Raw genomic sequence first — 19,391 nt, 5'->3', positions numbered from 1 at the left:
TGAAAAAAAAAAAGATCTGCAGAAAGAACTGAAAGTATCTAAAGAAGGACTACCACGGGTCCCGTCTAAGGAGCAAAACCCCACGGGGTTGCACCGAACTGCTAGCTTTCAGCAGTTCGTCGTTCGGGTATTTTAACTGTTTTAACACCTGGCTTGTAGGGGTGAGGGAACGGAGTCAGGCGCCGCGGGGCAGCCAAGGAGGGTGCTCTCGGGGAGTATGCGGTCCTAGGGCCAGGGCACCCGGCGATTCCGCGCAGAAGGGCCGGGACGAGAGGCCGAAGGAAACGGCGACGCCCGGAGAGACTCACTTGGAAAGGCGCGCTCCGGTTACAGAGCACTCTCGCGTGCTTTATCTCATCAGGCGCAGCACCCCGTCTCGTGGTCTCCGGCGTCTACAGACGCAAACGGCCCAATGGGACAGCAGCCCCCTTCGGCACCGAGACCCCGCCGAGGCCCTCGCTCACTCCCGCACTCCCGCCGCTCCGCACCTCGCGGCCGCGCGCATCCCCTCGGCGTCCGCGGGGCGCGCACGTCACTCGCCCGCTGCCAATCGGCGCCCAGCGGGTCAACCTCTCCGCCGAGGGCCCCCGGCACCGCCCTCTGCTGCCCGCCGCGAGACCCAGGCCGCGACGCCCGCGGGCCGCTTCCGCTCTCGGCGTAGGCGCGACAGCTCGGCCGGAGGGCGGCGCGGACTGGAGGGAGCGGACGCTGCCGGTGAGGATGGTGCTGGAGAGCGTGGCCCGCATCGTGAAGGTGCAGCTCCCGGCGTATCTGAAGCGGCTCCCAGTCCCCGAGAGCATCGCCGGGTTCGCCCGGCTCACAGGTAATCCCCGCCTTCAGCCAGTCCCCGTCTTTGCAAGTTTCCCCAGGTGGGAGTGGGGGGGGGGTGGTCGAAACCTCCCGGGGCCAAGGGGCGGAGCGGGGCGGGGCTTGGCGAGTGGCGCCTTACCCCGTGACCGTGTGCGCAGAGGGCGGGGGCGCGGACCGGCGCAGCCGCTCTGGAGCGCGAGTGATGCCGGCGCTCGTCCTTGTCCTCGTGGCTCTTCTGCGTCCTTTCGTGATAGGAGACCAGGTTTTTGCAGAGAAAGTGCAAATTGGGTAGCGGGCCCGTATCTTCCATCTCTCATTGCTCACTGCAGTGTGCTTGTTTATGTTAAAGTAAGATCAGTCATCGTTATCTAGGGCGCCGTGAATCAGGCTTTCCCAGCACTCAGCGGGGCTTAACCACCGCGTGTGAGTGTGTGGCGCGGGGAGGGGGGGGCGGGGAGAAACACAGCTGTACACGCAATACGTATACGGCAGTTTACTCGGTAACAACATTGGAGAATAACCTCACTCCCATAGGGAAGACTTGAACTCCCCCGGGGGTATTTGAGGTCAACTCCGTTACTAAGGGCCTGGAGGTTGTAAAGGTAACTTGAGGAAAGTAAGTTAGCCAGAAGGTATTCAAAAGCTTGTGAGATGGACCAAATGTTACATAATGAAATTTAATGAATATATGTAACATTGTTTTTAAGATCGTTTCTTTACCGAAAAAACAAAAACCCACAATTCAGGATTTCACAGCTAAAGGGCGAAAATTTCCATAATGCAGTCGACACTTGGAAGATTTTGTTGAGTTTTGGGTGTAAGAGTGTAAGTGGGGTATTTGTAAACCAGACTGAGACTGATTAGGATGGTGGGGGGGGGGGGAACCATATTGATTCGGCAAACTTTGAACTCAGATTCTGAATGTCAGGTAATGAAACATGAATTAAGATAATTTTGAGATAAATAGTGCTGTTTAGCCTGGAGCAGTCTGGAGTTCTATGGTAGCTGACATGAAACATAGCATTTGGAAGGCTTACTGGTGGAAGAAGAATGAGATTTATTCTGTATAGACGAAAAGATAGAACTAGGACCAAATTAGTGAACATTATTTGTAGATGGGTTTCAGCCCCAACACATAGAAGGCTTCTGTTTGGTTGCTTTTTGTTTTTTTAAGAGACTACTATCCCTAGAAAAGGGATAGTATTAAAAAAAAAAAAGGCAGAGTTAGGTAGTAGGCAGATTAACTAGATGACATTCCAAATCTAGAGATTCTTTGAATTATGGCTTGGTAGGAGGCATGTAATTGAATAGAAAGCATGGTAACTGAATAACATTAAAAGAAACATCTAAACAGCGTAAAAGTAACAAAATGAAAAAATGTTTCAAGTCATGTATTTATAAACACCAAAGTCTTTTGATCCTATTATTCTGATAGATTTTCTGCAGTTATATAAAATTTTGACTTTTTTTCCCCTTTATCATTGCTTTTACTTTAGTACTTTACATATTTTAATATATTCCTCATCTTTTTCTAACAACTGTATAATCCTATTTTAGATTAACATCACAGTAGGCCTAACCATTCCCCTGCAGTTGGAAATTTGGAATGTTTGTGCGTATATATATTTTATTCATAATGTTCTGGTAAGTAGCCCTAGACCAATTATTAGGGTTTTTTTTTTCTCCTTTGAATTATACCCTTAAATGTATTCACCAGAATGGCAATACCAGGTCAGAAGAATATGATTGTTTTGTGACATTATTTCCCAGTTGCCAACTTTTATTAATAATTTGCCCAAATTAACTGCCAAGTTTTTAACAGGAAAGAAAGAAGCCCCTTACTCCCACCCCAGTTCGTGTAAATGAATTATGTGTGTTCATTCCAGTGGTGTGTGGTTTTATATTAGTTTCAATTTTCTGTAAATAGAGTGTAGTTGGAATGGATAGAAAGTATGTAATTTGATTGAGTAGCTACATTTTAGAAGCATGTTTTTTTCTTTTCTTAAAGATCTCCACTGTCAACAAATATTTAATTCCTATTAAAGGCATTAAGGAAACTCAGCTTAAACCTTTTCTCCCTTAAATCAATAATATATAGTAACTTCCTCTTCAGAGCTGCTAAATATTTAAAGTGAGGACTGATTCTCAGAAATAGTGACAACTCTGATAAATATTTTTAAAACATGTATTTAAGTTCCATTACAATGTATCTATAGTTCTCATTGTGTTGCTTATTTGTTAGGAAACATGTTTGTAATAACTGCTTTATGAAAAAACTGAGATCTCTTTCATACTGGACAATGACAACTTAGCAGTTGAAGAATTTGTTCTGGAGTACTTTGGAAGAGAGCTCCCGCTGACCAGTCTCCAGAGTACACTGTAATAGCCAATTACATTCATCTGTCTTGACTGAGCTATTTTTAGAATCTATACTTAGGCTTTTGTTGAAACAACCTGGAAGATCACTTTTCAGCAAATGTTTAAAATGTCTAGGAGACCAAAAGTGTTTTCATTTTCTATCTGTGAAAATTAGAACAGAGTTACAGCTTACATTATTATTGCCTGTTTTTTCTTCCCTGTTTATGTCTAGCGGGTTTTTTTGAAGCAGTTGGCTCTCTCATGATGACTCTGCATTCTTAGTGAACACTTGGAGATCCTTAATCACCATACAGTATTTACAGACAGCCCTTATCTATCAGAAACAACATATCTGTTTTTGTTTAGGTCACATGTGTAACAGTGAGTCTTTTAAGATAAATTTGTATGATTCTGCCTTTTGGAAGTATAGTCTATTCTGATACTCTGACCTTTAAAAAAAGCTTTCCCTGTTATATAAACTTTTAAAATAGAACAACAAAATCTTCCAATTCAAAAGTCAGAAACAGTTTACTTCTCAATTTAAAAGCTTGCTGTGAAACTTTGAATATAGTAGCTCTTCCCTCCTCGACCCTTTTTGCTTCTTTGAAACATAACGGTTTTGTTCCTAAAGATAAAGCAGTGAATCCCAAGAAAGTCGGTATTTTTTTCGGAGTAACACAAACATGTCAGAGCTCACAGCTTTAAAGGCATTAGCTCTGTGTATCCAGAAAGGGCCAATTTTGAATGAAGAATTAATTTAGAAGTGGAAAAGTGTTGAAAACCTATATCCATAAGAAGACTTCTACAGGCATGTTTATAGCAGCCTTATTTATAATAGCCCCAAACTGGAAGCAACCAAAATATCTACCAACACGAGAGGGGATAAACAAATTATAGTATATTCAGAGTGAAATATTGGTTAGCAATAAAAGGGAATGAATTACTGATCCACTGGATGGATCTCAAAAAGTTTATGTTGAGTGAAAGAGCTTTGGTTGTAGATATCAGTGGTGCGAGGATAGACTAGAAAGGGACAGGACAATCCTTTCTTGGGTGATGCGGTATTTTGCATGTTTTTACATTTTCAGTGGAGGCTACCAGGGTATTTTTAATTGTCACAGCTCAGAGCTAAACACTTAAGATCTGTTTATTTTATTGTGTGTAAAATGTACCACAATTTTTTTTTAAGGACATGGAACTAAAGGTGAGTTTTCTCAGTAGGAATATGTAAGAAATTACTAAGTTCAAACTAGAAAGTTGCATTTATTGATATGTAAATAATAGAGATAATTTCTGAAAGATCAAAGAATTTTCTCTTAGACGGTTTTTGAGAATTTGGGAAAATAGTTACATAGTTCCTATAAGTTATAAAAGTTTTTTCCCTCCTCCTAGTTAGACCAACTATATTTAAGTCAGTGTAATTAAAGAATTAAAGATTACACTAGCCTTTGTGGAGAACAATTTCAGTCTCATTAAAACATTTTCTGCCATCTAACTACTTTGCAGTACAAAATTTCTCAAGTCATCAGGTATTTATTGAGTAGTTCATCCAGGAAATGTTCTAGACACCAAAACACTGTTCCATTCATAATAATGAATGGAAAAAAGGTTTTCAAAGTGATCATTAATTTCATTTTATTGGCCTTTGGTCCTGAACAGTCTGTATTAGATTTTAAGTGGTAATAGTAAAACTATCCCTTGAAAATATTTTACTTTCCTCTTTTTACAATTCAGAAATAGAAATCATTTCTTTGTCTTACCTGACAAGAAAATACGTTATTAAATTATCAGCAACCATGTTCCAAACACTATTTTAATAGTATCAGTAAATGCCACCTTTTGAGAAGGCAAAAGTCTGTCCTAATTTCTTAGAATGTAATTCCTCATTGAAATCCATGTGTCTATGTGTGCTTTTACAGATGCTTTTATTGTAGTATTGGCTTATATATTTTGATCAGGAGTGATAGGTAGCCTGTCTTTATAAAAGTTTGAATCTGCCCTGTCTTAAACCGAATTCTGTTTCTCTGAGGAGATACTTTCTTTTAACAGTGTCTAAACTTTCAAAAAAATTTGTTAAAATTGCTTGTTACTCAGGTTGCTTTGAAATGTTCTTTTCTGTGTAGATTTTGTTTCTCTAATGGTACTGGTTCTTTCACTCTACCTTCTTAGTCTGTTGTTTATCTTAGTAGTGGGAAGTAGAATATTACAAAACGCATTTAGAGCCCTGCTTGGTATTTTAGTACTAGTGTGATCCGATTTTTTTTTTTTTTTAACTTAGGAACAGGTGTTTAAAAAAAACTGGAAACAGGAAAACTTCACTGGTGGAGGAAGAAGGTCTTCCTGAAGTGAAAAATTTGAAATAAAGGGAAAAATTTAAGGAAGTTTAAGCCTTTTACATTCAAATGAGTAAGCAAAATGTTGCCTGAGGACCTTTTTAGTGGATTGAATGTTGAGGTCAGCCAGTTCCATGTACTTGACTTAATTACAGCCAAAAATACCTACACCCCACCCTCTCCAGCCCTTGATCTGTCACACTGTTATCTTCTACTCCTGGCTTGTCTACTTCATTGTTTTTCATAGACGCACGGTCTTGCCCTAAATGAAACAGAGCTCTCCCGAGGAGGTCACTTCCCCTGCCTGTAGCTCTCTCAGTGCTGTCTTTATCTTTCCTTGTCTTTCTGGGATGAGGGGACGGAGAGAGTTGGCATCTTTTAGGCTCTGCAGAGCAATTTCCACACTGGACTGTTTCACTGCCAAATCCCTAATGTTTTCCTGCTAACTATTGACCTTTAGTCTCCCCCTTATATTCTTTAAGGTTGTTAACACCTCGTGTTTTCCCCTTTCTTTTGCGATGCTACACTGGTCTTTTCCTGCTTAAAATTGCTCTTTTTATGTTCTGTTCTGTTTTGTTTTGTTTTTAAATTAGAGACTAGTATCTCCATCCATCCAGGTAGTGAAACCAGAAGTCTGGGAATCATGAAGGAGCCTCTCTTCCTCCATATTTGATCACTCACCCGATCCTACTGATTTTACTTCCTGAGTTAGTGGTTGTTAAGTTTCAAGGCAAGTGAAGATTGATCACAGACATATTCTATGTTCCCAATGAAAGCATTGGACTATCTCCTCAAAAAATGTGTGCACGCATACAATGATCAGGCAGTTTTAGGGGATCCATTTGTCCACTTTAATGGCCACTGCCTTAATTTAAGTTTGCATGATTTTTTTTCAGGATTATTTCAGTAGATTTCTAACAGATTGTCTTGTCCTCACACTACCCGCCCTCTCTGCTCTTAACTCTGTCTCTCTACCAGTCCATTTACCATCTGATACCATAATTCCATCTGATTTCATAAATGAATAGCTTTCCATTTACATTAATATTCAGATATATCAATGTTCCCTTTTATGTACAGAGTAGATTATTACCTGCCTGTTGATTTTTTTTTTTTTTTAAGATTTTATTTATTCATTTGACACAGAATGAGAGAGAAAGCACAAGCAGGGGGAGGTGCAGTCAGAGGGAGATGGAAAGGGAGAAGCAGGCTCCCCGTAGGGCAGGGAGCCTGACATGAGGCTTGATCCCAGGACCTGGGATCATGACCTAAGCCGAAGGAAGACGCTTAACCGACTGAGCCACCCACGCTCCCCTCCTTTTGATTTTTATGATCTGGCACCTCATCACCTGTATAGTCCCCCTCCTATTTCATCATCTTCCAGCAGTATTTTGGCACTTACTTTTCACGCACCTCATATCTCTGTGCCTTTGCCTCTGCTCTTTCTTCTGTGTGAAATGTAGCCCCTCCTCCTCTAAGCCTGTGGACTCCTATACTCTTACTCATCTTTCAGAAACCTGGTTAGGTGCCAGATCCTCTCTGTAAAGTCTGCTCATCCCTGCAGAGTTAATCATGTCTTCTGTATTGCTTATTTATAATTGCACATACTATATAGCACTGTAATCCTTTTTGTAGGTCTGTATCCCATACTAGATGAAAAGCTTCTTTGGGGTAGGGATTGTGTCTTGTAATTTTTGTATCTTCACCTGTCATATCACTTAATCTGTCTGTGAGGTTTTATATTTCTTGAGGGTGCTTAATGTTTTTTTCTTAAATATCTTAAATAGAATTTTGTCTTTTAACTTAAACTGTTACTATTCATAAACCTTGAACAAAGGCAAACAAGTGCATACCTAATGGGAGTTACCTTAAATACCAGTTTAATGGAGTACAGACTCAATTCAGTTAAAAGTCATTGAAGTCTTGGCTTATGTTAGAGGGTAGGAGTGAGTGAGGAGACCGATATTTCCGTAACTGTAGTTTTAGGACAGAGTGCATTAGTAGCTTTCTTTTGCATAGTGCCTGGTAGTTTTTACAGAGGGATTTCCAACTTCATTCATTCATTCCTCCCAACGGTTCTTTGAAGTTGGAAGTTTCTTTACATGTACTCTTCCTTGTGCCTTGAAAGTTTTTTACTTGTTTTTGAGCCCCCAGCTTTTCCTTTAGGTCTTCGCTTGAAGACCTTTTTTCCCTTCCTGTCTCCCTTACCTAAAGTTGAAGTCAGCCTACTGCTTTGCCTGTAGGATAGTCTCTTTCTTTCTTATATCATCCTGTTTGTTTCCTTCATAGCTCTTATTATAGTCTAAAATTGTCTTGCTTACTTATTTGTTTGTTTGTGGTTATCTCCCCCTCTAAAATGTGTACCCTATGAGAGCAGGGACCTTTTTCATCAGCCTGGATCCCCAGCACCTAATGCAATATTTGGGATGTGGTGCGTACTTGCATTATTGAACAAATGAATGAATGATGTTGTTCCGTTTTATAGACAAAAGAAACCTGATTCTGAGTATATGAAAATCTGGATTTATACAACAGATAAACTGAATTCATTATGTATTGAAATCCTGCTCTTGTGCCAGGCACCGTACTGAGCACTGGATACATAGAGACAAATAAGAAAGCTGCTACCCTTGTATTAGCACATTGTCTCCAAGTCATGGGTACTTTATTATATAGTAAAAAACTAAAAAGGAATTATTTAAGAATAGCAAAGAGATCAGATTTCTTAATCCAGTAATATCTAGTAAGTACTTAAATTGGTGAGAGAACTCAGAAAGAGAGGATTGTACAAGAGCAGACTTTTTAAAGTGATGGAAATAACCTGTATTTTGCTTTAGGTGGTGTTTATAGGTCTATATAGTTGTAAAAATCCATCAAATTTAACACTTAAAGCTCAACAGGCTACACTATAAATTATGACTCAATATAAAATCAAATAAATTGAAACAAGCATTATTTAGGCACTGAGGATACAGTGGTGACCTAGACAAATAAGGTGTGTGCTTTTGTAGATCTTACATTCTGATTGGGGGAGACGATGATGGATGTAGCCATTAAAATGCATGTTTCCAAATGATGCTAAGAAATTGGGAAATTTTCCTGATATAAAGTGAAAAAAGTAAATATGGACTGTATATACAACATGGTCTCAGTTTTAGTTTTTAAGTATTTAAAACATATATTTACAGAGCAAAAAAATTGTGAAATGTTATCAACTCTTGACCAATAGGATTAAAAGTTATTTTTTATACTTTTCTAAATTTTGTAAAATAAATCCTTTTTTTGATAATCCTGAACAATAAAAATAAAAAATAAAATGTACAAAATATACATCATACTCAACAATTAGGAGGTAATAGTTTTCCCCTCAGAATATCTAAAATATCTGCAGTAGCTCAACATATATCAAGCAGGTTCATAGGAAATAGCTATTGTTAAATTTTTTTTAATTTCTTGTTTGATTTTTCTGTATTTCATATTTGCTAAAAAATCAACCTTAATAAATATATTTAAATTGATTTAATTAAGCTTCATAGGCTGTATTATTTTTCTTTATAAAACTTTTCTATAGTTAAATTGAAGTTTATCAAAACTTCAAAAACTTACTTCAAAAAGTAGATTGCACTCAGACTGTTGTATTAATTATTACTTTGTTGTAGGAGATAATAGTACTTTTTATTACCATATTACCACAGAGTAATGTTTTACTGAGGAGTTAAGAGAACAACATATTTTGAAGTAGATTTTTAAAAGTATTGATGCCTTCTATTCTCTGACATTTGTGGACTAGGACAGGAAATGCTAAACTTAGGAATCTAAGTCAAGGTTTTCATCTTTAAATTCCTATTTATTTACTTTTTGACTTTGATTTAACCTCGCATGACTTTTTAATTTTGCAATATACAGAATAATACCTAAAGTTACTCTACATTTAATAGACATTTACTGAATAGCTACTACTTCAGAATATTTTCCTGGGTGTTGGGGTCGATAGTAATGTCAGACATTCATTTTCAAGACCTAGAAGATAAGTGTAAATAAATAATTACAGTACTATGTGGTGAGTGAGAAGGGGACTGACATTTATGCTCTGCATTCAATCATTTAAGTCATTCATAAGACACCTGTGAGGTATCTACTTTGTGCCAGGGAGAGTGGTAGGGACATATGAGTCAGCTTTATAAGCAGATGACAGTGGTGTGATAAAAGAAACATGAAGAAAAAGGGCTTGGAAGTACAGGAGGAAGTGATTGATTTTGCTTTGTGAAATCAAGGAAGACTTTTGGAGAAGGTGGTATTTGACCCTAATCTTAAGGGGTCTACACAAATTTGTCCAGTAGACTAGAAGTAGAAAGACAGAAGGAGTTCCTTATGCAAAGAACACAGGAGGGCAGCTACTAGGTAATAGGTTTGGGTGGCTTCAAGTATGTGAGAGATGGGAGCTGAAGCTGTCAAAGCAGCCATGCCAAGCTGTAGAGCTTTTACTTTATTAAATCAATGATCTCTAGCAGTGCCATCCGAAAAACATGATGGAAATGTTCTCTGGGCTGTCAGCTATAGTAGCCGCTAGTACCATGTCATGGTTGATCTGGTGATACGGAACTAGTTTGTCTTAGAAACTGAATTTTGAATTTTACTTAATTTAAATTTAAAGTTAATAGCTGTATGTGTGTATTAATCATGTTTTTTATTTTCTATATTTATGACGCTTTGACATCTTGGGGGCCAAGAAGAACCTACACCTTCCCAGGAGTAGCTAATTCCTAGAGAGTAACCACCTGCCTGTGACCACACTTTTCATATGCAAACCACCTTTATCTCCTTTATCTCACTCTCACAGACAACGCCAGTATTTGTCCTGCGCTAATCACCCAGGGCTAAGTACTAGACAACTAGGGACTGACTACCCCAGTAGCCCAGAGCCCACAGAAATTATTCCTCCACCTTTTCCAGGAAACCACAGTAAAGATTTGTGCCGGTGCTTTCCTTTTGGCTTCCTCCTGACCAAACCTGGTACTTCCATATGTGGCCCTGTGTGGCGCGGCGTACCCCCTCTTGGGAATTACAAACAATAAACTTTTCTTTCAAGGCAATTGTCTCCTTGTCTGTCATCTTACCATACCTGGTTAAAATAAAATCCCAGGTACAAATCAAAGCAGTGTGGCTAGTGGCTACCCTCTTCAACAACAACTGATCTATAGATGGACCCCTTCTCCCCAGAAACAGTTCTTTTCATTTCCAGAACTTTAATTCATTCAGAGAATCTATATGGGGTGTCTCCACTTTGGTTATGAGAGTAGAACAGCCAACATAACAAGCAAGGTTCTTTTCCTTACAGAGCTTCATTCTGGCGACTAAAAGATTATATCCCCGAAGATTTCACCTATATACTGTTAGCTATAGAAATGTTACTTCAGCAAGTTGAGTTCGCAATATTTTTTCAAAGGAGTTGCTACCAGTCTCCATAATCTATTAATAAAAGTTATTTTATTACATATCTTCCCTGTGCTAGGCACTGTTACAGCTTCTATACATAAAATGTATAAATAGGTCGTCTCACTTAGAGCTCATAACAAACCTTTGGCATGGTGTTGTATCAAAAGTAGTTTCATTTTGGAAGAATTTGTATTAAGCCAGTCTTTTCTTTTAATACTTGAATAGTAAGAACAATTATGTCTGGGAGTAGTTTTACCAAAAGAAGAACAGATAAAATTTAAATGTATTGGATTTGATTCATGGTGACTGACACCAGGTTTTGGATTTATTGTCCCGTGCTAAACCTTATTAAGCTGTAGTTTACCCACCTGAAAAATGGGAATAATAATGATACCTACCAAATACAGCTGTTTAACACAGCTTAACAGAGCTAAATAAGATAATATATTTGTACTCTTAGAATAGTCTGTTAACATTCATTAGCATGCCTTGGCACATAATCTTTAGTTTTTCTCTTTTTCTTGACTAAGTTATTTCTACATAGTGCTTAACAAGATACCAGGTAAGCACTCAGTGAAGATTGTCAAAGGATAACATTTTAAGAACAGAAAGGATTCTCTGCAGAGGCTTGGCACTAAGCAACATTTGATGAACGCATGCTGAAATGTTTATCTTGGTTTCCTTATGTGTTTGTCTTCATAGACATAGTGACCATTTTATTTATTCACTTATATTCCCTAAACCCCCCAAGACAGTACTTTGTAGTCCCGAAGGCATTTAATGAACACTTAGGGAATAAGATGTATCTAATAATGAGAACATTCAGTGTATGATAATTTTAGTTCTTTAAAATAGTAGTTTTTAGACAACATTTCTTAAGTAATCACTATGTCTTCCCAAAAATGTAAGCATTGAAGACATGTTCTGTCTGAAATCCTAAATCAAGAGTAAAATATTCATTTTTGGGTATTCTGTTGTATGATTTTAGACATGGAGGAAATGTTTTCTAAACCTATAAAATATATCACTTTTGTTTGTAATTATGGTGATCATTACTCCTGAAAAACAACCAAAGATAAACGCAAATATACTTAGTGTGAGGATAATGAAATAGGATATTTGACACAGGATCTATTTTTCAAAGTTTTGTGTTCCACTTTTACAGATAAAACAAGGTGGTCTCAGGTAGAGGTGGCTTGATTCTGCTATTTATATGTAGTGTTAGAGATAAGTTCGTTTGGAGATGCACATGAGAAGTAAAGGACAGGTAAAGGGTAAGCTCACGGACGCCCGCGCTGTTGGAGCTCTGTTAACGAGAGGGCCGCACGCTGTTAAATCTGTGCATGTTCAGTTTCAGAATGGCTTCGGTTACTGCCTTTCCTCGGTGTACTTGCTCTCCTTGGCTACCTTGCAATTCGTCCATTCCTCCCGAAGAAAAAACAACAGAAGGATAGCTTGATTAATCTTAAAATACAAAAGGAGAATCCCAAAGTGGTGAATGAAATAAACATTGAAGATCTGTGTCTCACTAAAGCAGCTTACTGTAGGTGTTGGCGTTCTAAGACGGTAAGACGTGCGCTCACACATACTCCAAAACCGTGCAGTTCAAGTTGCTCTGCTTCTGAAATCATCAGTTTCGAGGTTCTGGGAGATGAACGATTTTTCCACAGGGTTCAGTACTGAGCATCTATATTCCTAAATTAAAGTTTGCGTTTTATGATGGATATTGCCTTACATTAGAAAAGTGATGGCCTCAAGGAAGGATAGAAATCTGATGCTTCAAAGCTGATGTCTGCCACTGATAGTTTGACTTTGGTTGGGCAGGTTACTTAATCTTTAGTCTCTGATGTTCAGGATTTTTTTTTCCTGATAATATGTCAACATCATAGACATTTTTTAGGACTTAGTGAGATGCTGTATGTACAGTACCTTATATAGAGATGAGCTGATAAATGGCACCTATAATTAAGGATGACTTTTGATGTGGAAATAATGAGTATGGAGTGATAAGTATTATAAGTAGCTGGTGAGATTTGTTTTCTTCTAGTCTATAATCATAGGTTATTTGAAGTTTTAAGTACAGTAGTGTTCATCGCAACATTTTGGAAATAATCTAGGTATCTGATAATGGGAATGATTAAAGTATGGTATAATACAAATTATGGGATATTAGGAAGCTATTACAAATCATGTTTTTAAAGACTATTTTAATGACATGAGAGCGTGATGTAATTAATAGGAAAAGCATAGTACAGTATGATCCCAGTTTTGTTTTCTAAAAAAGGAATACACGTAGTAAATGCAGAGGAAAAAGTATATCAAAATCTTGGTATTGTAACTTAGTGAATTTTTTAAGATGCATTTTTAAATTTTTTTCAAAAATTTTATAGTGTGTATGAGTTTTATAATTAGAAAACATGAAATAATGTATTTTGAATTTAAATTGCAATTGACCCTTGAACAACATGGAGGTTGGGGCAACCACCCCCTGCAGAGTCAAATCTGGGTATAATTTTTGACTCCCCCAAAACTTAATAGCCTACTGTTGACTAGAAACCCTACTGATGACATAAACAGTCAGTTAACACATACTTTGTATGTTAGATGTATTAGTACTTTAATCTTACAATGAAGCAAGCTAGAGAAAAAATGTTAGAAAACCATAAGGAAGAAAAAATTCATTTACAGTACTGTACTGTGTATATTGAAAAAAAAATCCATGGTTAAGGGGAGCCACACAGTTCACACCTGTGTTGTTCAAGGGTCAACTGTACATTCTTTTCAAATTTAAATAAATGAAGAGGTGAGCTCTAATTTGGAGTTCCACAGAGAACAAGAGCTTATTCTGATCCCTCTTTAAACGTGTTTGATTGACTCTTGGAATAATTCAAAGCTTTTTATTTAAAAATCTATATCAAGTAAAATATTATTTAAAATTGTTAGATTTGCTGTGATAGTGGAAAGTAGTTTGGTTAGACGTAGAATACACATTACTCAGGAAAGCTGATGATTTTTTTTCACAGTTATATACTTTATAAGAGTATTTCACAAATATTCCTACTTATTAAATCATTTTTAAAGTAACATTTGTAATTCTTTTTCCTTTCTAGTTTCCTGCCTGTGATGGTTCACATAATAAACACAATGAATTGACAGGAGATAATGTGGGTCCACTAATACTGAAGAAGAAAGAAGTATAATAGTAATGAATTAGGATTGAATTTAGTTGTGTGCTGTAAAATCTTATAACAATATTTTTTCATTCTTTGTGTATAGAAGATCTTTATGGTGGTCTTAATTATTGCTACTGGTTGAGTATTTCTGCCAATTTATTTTCTTGCTACACTACTGTTTATACTTGATACTTTGGATATTCAAACAATCATTTGTATAGAAATTAAATTGTACAACCCTTTCCTTCTTACTTCAAAGACTTAGTGTATCTTCCTAAGTAAAACCAACACTCTTGGTTTTAACTGACTGATAAAATTCTGTTTTTGGCAGTGGGTCCAAAGCTCTTCCTTTGAATATCAATATTTTCTATTGAATCTACACTTAAAGTTTTTTCCCTGCATACAATATTAAATATATTCTTTTTCAGTCCCCTTCTGTTTTGATCGTTTGAAGTGATTTTTCCTCTTGGCCTTCCGCACTTCGTTCTTTTCAGATCAGTAAGAAAAATATTGCTCTCAAGAATTACTGGAGTTTTTAAAGAGATAAATGCTTTGCTTTATAAAGACTGTGTCTAGTAAGTGTGACTGTCCCAATTTCAGAAAAGACATGAACTGGATATAGAAAGTTCCAAAAAGGAACAGTTATTTACATTATAAAAAATTCATTTACTTTACAAAAGGCTTGTTTGTGTTTGTTTATGTGTGTGTTTTATAAAAGAATCTTTGAACTGTGACTCAGTGACAGGGTGGGATGGGGTGGCAAGGGTACTTATACTAAACTCCAGAGCTGCTGCAATTTGAAGGCTAATTAGAAATAAACATAAAATATATCTGAATTCATATTAAAATGATAAATCAGTGTTCAAAATTGTATACATTTTTCTCTTTATAACAGTGTAAGCCAATAAAACATAAAATACAAAAATGTTGCAAAATAAACTTACTGGAGAATCTTTAAAACTTTTGTAAATTTTTAGCCTTAGTCTATTTAGTTTTATTGTATATTATTGTTCTTATATTAATAGCTATCCTTAAGTCTGTCTGTTAAAGGTACAATCCTGTCAGTTTACTGTGTCTTTTTTATATGAAAAGAAGGTACGGGAGGCAGACATATTTAATTCTCCCAATAATAATTGAAGCTAATAGCAAGTGTACGTACGAGACCCTGCACTAAGTCCAGTACCTACATTTGTAATTTATTACATGTAATGTCAATAGGTTCTATTATGTGATCTTTGATCTTGACTCTTGTGACCAACAGCAGGAATTTTAAAGTTAGAGTTAGAAATGTAGTTGCGATTTTGAGAAGTTTTACAAGTTGTATGTACAAACTAGTTAATCTTTCCTCACGTGCGAAGAGGGAGAAATATTACCACCACTGTCACTAAAGCTCTGGGTGTTCTTTCTTACAACCTTCTCTTCAATGCTCTTAAGAGGCTTCACAGTCGGATGAAGCAATTATTTTTCCATTGTTGATCACAAGACTTTGGGGAAGATCTTCCTTACCAAAAGTTTGAATATCCATGGTCTGTGGTCATGAAATGCTTTTCTTTAAAATTATTTACTGCAGCACAACAACATATATATTCTAGTGGTTCCCATATTTAAATTTCACAAGAGAAGGTAAAATTTCCTAAAAATATGGAGACTAAAATGAAATTATCAACTTTAAATTTTGTCAACTAAACATATAAAGAATTGAAAACTAATTATCTCATAAAAGATAACTTCAATACCCCAAAAGTATAAGGGCTATACTCTCAGAATAGTTTTTGTTCCCCACATTTTCAATTTTTAAAATATGTTAAAGAGCTGTGTCCAAATATTTTCCTACCTGTGCAGATTTTTCAGAAGCCTGGGGCTGGTAGCAAGCTGTTATTTTAATGACTCCCTTTACGTAAGCATTATTACCAGTTGCTGTCACTTCCTCTTGTAAATTGACAGAATTCTACCATGCCTGCTTTAAAAAATGGGTATCTAATAACTGCTTCTGAATTGTTACAACAGAAGATAATAGCTCTTGAAATACATATCTTGGGTTTCTGGAACCTTTAAGAAACAACTCTATCACTGTCATGTGATTGTTTTGAGGCCTGCTTCTCCTTACCCAGGGAAGTGCTCCTTGCCTTACTCAGCAAATGAGCACCACCATTGCATAAATATCAGCTATCCAAAACTGTTGAGCAGGCTTGAGGTATTAATGACTCATTCGTATGGGTAATTAAGCAAGTTGTATTATGAAAACACCTTACATTTCAGCTTTGAGTTCAATGCCTCATATGATGATTCATTGAATTGCTTTTGTATTTTGTAACCTAATTTGTTAATAAGTTTATGGGAAGCTACTTAAGCCAGTTGCTGATCATAGAGTTCTACCTTCCTTATTGTGATTCCTATAGTTTTCCAATGGAAACATGCTGTCAGACCCTCCTGCAAAGAGTGTTTTAAAACTCTGCTGTTCAATAGGGTTCTTAAATTATGGTGGATGTTTTATTAACTAAGTACCAGAAACATCTAAGAATTGAGTGCCTCAGGTCCCCATCTTCAGAGTCTTCTTATTTTTACTTCACAACTAATTCTGATAAATTTGGTTATCTGGTTTCTGCTCCTAAAAAAAAAAAAAGAAAGAAAAGAAAAAAAGAAAAGTCAAAAGAATGGACAGGGTCTTGCCAGTGGCAGGTAAGCAATAAAATGTAACAGCTGATAGCAGGGGAGGGAACCAAACAATAAATTTAATTGAACATTAAAAGTGTCACAGCTTGAGAATTTAACGTAGGAGCCTGCACACCACAGTCCCTGAGCATCTCTGTGATGAGATTACCCAAGTGATGTTTCATTAGGTAGTATACAGTATTTAAGAAGGTAGGCTATGTGTTGTGTTTGGTGATACCAGTTTCCACTGCAAATAGTGATAAGTTTAGCACTTAAAGTGGTATATCCAGGTGGGAAATTTACGCAGAAAATATCTTGACTCATTCTTAAATATTTGGAGGGTTATAAGAAGTTCTTCTATTTAATTGAAACATTTTTCAAGTTTAATGACAGTAATTCATACATAATTTAATTTTTTAAAGTATGAGGAAAACTAAAGGAACAGTGATGTAAGCCACACAAATCATGTTAGAGGACCTCCACCTTTGGGAGGATAAAATATGCTTGTTTGAAAACCACTCAGCGGCAGTTGCGTGACTGCCTGGATTGCTGGCCATGGCGTCCCTTTGCAGCAGAGGCTGGACGGCAGAGGGCTCCCATAACTGTTCTGTTTTGTTCTGTTTTAGCTATGCCACATCATCTGAAGTTGTGTTTTAGTTCGTCACGGTCGTCTTTTCCTGGAAGCTCGCTTTATTTTATCATGTTCGGATAGTGAATACTTTTATGTTCTGCAGAAATCCAGTTTAGTGGAGTCATGTTATAGCAAGCATTATTTTAATATAAGAAGTACACAGTCCATATTAATTATTAGCGATTGTATTATGTCATATTAGTTACGGTCTTGAAGGACATTGAAAATCTGTTCAGGGAAGCATATTTATGTTGTTACTCAGAGATGACATCACCCTCTAATTGTCCTTTGGTTTAAATATTTGATTCTTTATTACTCAGCCATCAGAAAGAACGATTACCCAACATTTGCAGCCACATGGACGGGACTGGAGGAGATCATGCTAAGTGAAATAAGTCAAGCAGAGAAAGACAATTATCATATGGTTTCACTCATTTATGGAACATAAGAAATAGCAGGGAGATCTGTAGGAGAAGGAAGGGAAGAATGAAGGGGGAGTAAACAGAAGGGGGAATGAACCACGAGAGACTGGACTCTGGGAAACAAACAGAGGGCTTCAGAGGGGAGGGGGGTGGGGGACTGGGATAAACTGGTGATGGGTGTTGAGGGTACGTATTACATGGAGCACTGGGTGTTGTACTCAAACAATGAATCATGGAATTTACATCAAAAACTAGGGATGTACTGTATGGTGACTAACATAACATAATAAAAAATTAAAAAATAAATACACATTTGATTCTTTGCTTATAAAGAGAGTATATCTGTGACTATTCTCTGGTGTCAAGTTCAATATTTACGGTTGTCAAATAGATCAGCCACGGTGTTAATAAATTCCTGATCTCTCTTAGACGGTTGAAATTTTCCAAAAAGGGGAAAAGGGTAGTAAATTGCGTAATTACAGAGGTGAACCCTGTACTAGTGAGACAATAAAAAATGTCAAGAAATAATTCACTAAATTTTCAAATTTCCTGTAATTTTCCATTAGTATCCGTCATACATTCCTCTGCCTTATCACACTGAAGATAGGAATCCATAACACCCATTCAACAAATTTAATAAGCTCAAAACTCAGAAGTACAGTTTTCGGCTATGTTGAATGATGCCAAGAAGTGAAATAAGATGACGATAGAATGATGTTCATTTTAAAATGCTACATACAACTGTATATGTAACACATTGGAAAACCTAGAGGAAATGGATAATTTCCTAGAAAAACAAATGACTGGAAGTGACCCAAGATGAAATTTAAAATGTTAGTAGATTAATTATCAAATGAGAACATAAAAGTTTTTAAATCCATAATTTAAAAAGTATTTGGGGCGCCTAAGTGGCACAGTCTGTTAAGTGTCCAACTCTTGGTTTTGGCTCAGGTCCTGAGCTCAGAGCCACGAGATCGAGCCCCGAGTGTGGTTCTGTGCTTGGTGTGGAGTCTGTTTGTGATTCTCTGTCCCTACCCCCCATGCGTTGCATATTCTTTCTCTCTCTAAAACAAATAAATCTTAAAAAATAAAAAGTACTAAGACTGCAAGAAAAATTACCCCTAATTTTTTAAATAGGAAAAACTTCCCAACTCATTTCATATAGTTATAGAACACTATGAAAAGCTGATAAACAAACACAAACTCAAAGCAATCTCACTTATACATATCAGTGAAAATTCTAAAAAATGCAGCACAGTTAAAAAAAAAGTTAATATACTGTGGCAAAGAGAATTTTATTCCAAGAATTAAAGAGTATTTTGATGAGTAAATCTAACAATCAAGTACATAAGTGAATTAAAAAATAAAAGATGATCATATCAATAGATCCTGAAAGAACTATTGCTAAGATTCAATACCCATACCTAATCAAGATTCTTCAATAAAATAGAAATTGAAGGAAACTATTTAAATACAATGAAGGTTATTTATGAAAAGCCTTCAAGTATTTAAAATCAAACTCTTTCATTTAAAATCAGGAGCTAGCAGGAATGAATGCCTACTGTCGTTATATAAT

General features: G+C 36.8%; 1 protein-coding gene across 1 annotated transcript; it reads left to right on the top strand.

The window, feature by feature from the left end:
* Positions 1 to 313: 313 nt before the first annotated feature.
* On the top strand, positions 314 to 18,139 carry CISD2 (CDGSH iron sulfur domain 2). Its single transcript, XM_045792732.2, has 3 exons — positions 314 to 823; positions 12,289 to 12,503; positions 14,048 to 18,139. Exons 1-3 carry the CDS (start codon positions 721 to 723, stop codon positions 14,135 to 14,137), a joined length of 408 nt encoding a protein of 135 aa, XP_045648688.1. The 5' UTR covers positions 314 to 720; the 3' UTR covers positions 14,138 to 18,139.
* The last annotated feature ends 1,252 nt before the right edge of the window (positions 18,140 to 19,391 follow it).

Source organism: Ursus americanus, chromosome 8 (genome assembly GCF_024610735.1).
Source record: "Ursus americanus isolate L20-20 chromosome 8, mUrsAme1.1.p, whole genome shotgun sequence".
NCBI classification, from domain to species: Eukaryota; Metazoa; Chordata; class Mammalia; order Carnivora; family Ursidae; genus Ursus; species Ursus americanus.
This window is presented reverse-complemented; position numbering and strand designations above follow the sequence as displayed.